The 2,389-nt window shown below is 42.5% G+C and overlaps 1 protein-coding gene across 1 annotated transcript in view; it reads right to left on the reverse strand.

Annotated features, from left to right (window-relative positions):
• Positions 1-2,383, reverse strand: part of LOC106871362 (uncharacterized) — a 7,067-nt gene extending 4,684 nt beyond the window's left edge. Inside the window, exons 1-2 of the mRNA XM_014917771.2 lie at positions 2,032-2,383; positions 182-352 (exon numbers count right to left, since the gene is read on the reverse strand). Of these exons, the coding sequence (XP_014773257.1) occupies positions 182-352; positions 2,032-2,038 (178 nt within the window). The 5' untranslated portion in view covers positions 2,039-2,383. The remainder of the gene's footprint in view (positions 1-181; positions 353-2,031) is intronic.
• Between the last annotated feature and the right edge of the window lie 6 nt (positions 2,384-2,389).

The following is a 2,389-nucleotide window of genomic DNA, read 5'->3' on the forward strand; positions in this document are numbered from 1 at the left end:
GAGGCTATAGTAGAAGACACTTGCCCAAGGTGCTACACAGTGGGACTGAACCCGGAACTATGTGGTTAGTAAGCAAGCTACTTACCACACAGCCACTCCTGCGCCTGTGTACACACATCTATCCATTCATCAAACAATGTCGCAAGAAGCCCGTGCGCACAAACGAAAGGTTTATACTTACTAGCAAAGAGGTAGCTCGAATTTGTACTTGAATCAAACGCCGCCGCGGATACATAAGGTGGGGTATTATCAAATAGGTCCCGTATATTAAGAGGCCCTGATTTGAGTGACCCCAACTGGTCTAATTTAAATGCCTGGTTGTTGCTAAATGCGAGGTAACCCTCCGTGTAATCTGGAAAAAAATGAAAGCAATATTCGTTAATATCATCATCGTCACCGTTTAGTTAGGTAGTTAGGTAGGTAGGTAGGTAGGTAGATATAGAGATGGATAGATAGATAGATAGATGGATGGATAGGTAGGTAGGTAGGTAGGTAGGTAGGTAGGTAGGTAGATAGATAGATAGATATAGAGATGGATAGATAGATAGATAGATAGATAGATAGATAGATAGATAGATAGATAGACACAGACAGATAGATAGATAGATAGATAGATAGATAGATAGATAGATAGATAGATAGGTAGGTAGATAGCGATAGATAGATAGATCGATAGATAGATAGATAGATAGATAGATAGATAGATAGATAGATAGATAGATAGACAGACAGATTCGCCTTTTCTATTTCCTCTCTCTGCTTATTTCTGCATTCCCTTCCGACTAAGAGCGTAGGCTCGCAACATAAAAAGCCTTCGTCTTGTCCCTTCGTAAATTCTCACTTAAGAAATTACCCACAATACAGACACCCCCCCTAAAAAAAACATTTTGTCCCCGAGATCTACCACAATCTTAAGACCATCGTTATTCATTTAGGGTCAGGCTTAGGGTTTTAGAGTCAGGGATAGGTTTTGGAGTTAGGGTTAGGGTTTTAGAGTCAGTGAATGGGTTTTATCATTAAGGATAATGTTTTAGAGATAGGGTTAGGTTCGGGTTTTAGCGTTAGGGATAGGGTTTTAGAGTTAGGGTTAGGGTTCTGGTTTTATAGTTAGGGTTTTAGGGTCAGGCTTAGGGATAGGGTTTTAGGGTTAGGGATAGGATAGTAGAGTTCGGGTTCGGATTTTAGAGTTAGGGTTAGGGTTTTATAGTTAAGGTGTTAGGGTCAGGCTTAAGGATAGGGTTTTAGGGTTAGGGATAGGGTTTTAGAGTTAGGGTTAGGGTTTTATAGTTAAGGTTTTAGGGTCAGGCTTAAGGATAGGGTTTTGGGGTTAGGGATAGGGTTTTAGAGTTAGGCATAGGGTTTTAGAGTTAGGGTTCGGGTTTTATAGTTAGGGATTTAGGGTCAGGCTTAGGGATAGGGTTTTAGGGTTAGGGATAGGGTTTTAGGGTTAAGGATAGGGTTTTAGAGTTAGGGTTAGGGTTCGGATTTGAGGGTTAGGGATTTAGGGTCAGGGTTATTGTTTTAAGGTTATGGATAAGATTTTAGAGTTAGAGTTAGTGTATTAGGGCCAGGATTAGGTTCGGGTTTTTGGGTTAGGGTTTTAGAGTTAGGATTAGGTTCGGGTTTTAGAGGTAGGGTTTTAGGGTCAGGCTTAGGGATAGGGTTTGAGTGATAGGGATAGGGTTTTAGAGTTAGGGTCAGGGTTCGGGTTTTAGGGATAGGGTTTTAGAGTTAGAGTTAGGGTTTTAGGGTCAGAGTTAGGATTTTAGAGTTAGTTAAGGGTTTTAGGGCCAGGATTAGGTTCGGGTTTTAGGGTTAGGGTTAGGGTTAGGTTTAGGGCTAGGGTTAGGTTTAGGGTTTAGGGTTAGGTTTAGGGTTAGGGTTAGGGTTAGGTTTAGGGCTAGTGCTAGGGTTCGGGTTAGGGTTTAGGGTTAGGGTTAGGGCTAGGGTTAGGGTTGGGGTTAGGGTCCGAGCCCTTACCAGCCCCCTATACCCGAAAAATGAAACATGATAAATTATCCATCAACCTACATTTCATCACTGCCGTATAAGCAAACGGACACTCGAAGTTCGGTATATTTGGTGGGGCCACAGTTGTAGTTGGTGCAGGGGTCGATGTTGTAGTTGTTCTTGTCGTTGTTGTCGTCGTCGTGGTAGAAGCTTGCGTTGAAAACAGAATTGTGGACAGCAAGGTTTCTTTCGTACTTGGTAACGTCGATGATAATGGTGACGAGGGCGTTGGTGTTGATGTTGTTGGTGTGGTTGCTGGTGATGTTGTTGTTGGTGTTGATGTTGTTGGTGTGGTTGCTGGTGATGTTGTTGGTGTTGATGTTGTTGGTGTGGTTGCTGGTGATGTTGTTGTTGGTGTTGATGTTGTTGGTGTGGTTGC

Source organism: Octopus bimaculoides, chromosome 16 (genome assembly GCF_001194135.2).
Source record: "Octopus bimaculoides isolate UCB-OBI-ISO-001 chromosome 16, ASM119413v2, whole genome shotgun sequence".
In the NCBI taxonomy this organism is placed as follows: domain Eukaryota; kingdom Metazoa; phylum Mollusca; class Cephalopoda; order Octopoda; family Octopodidae; genus Octopus; species Octopus bimaculoides.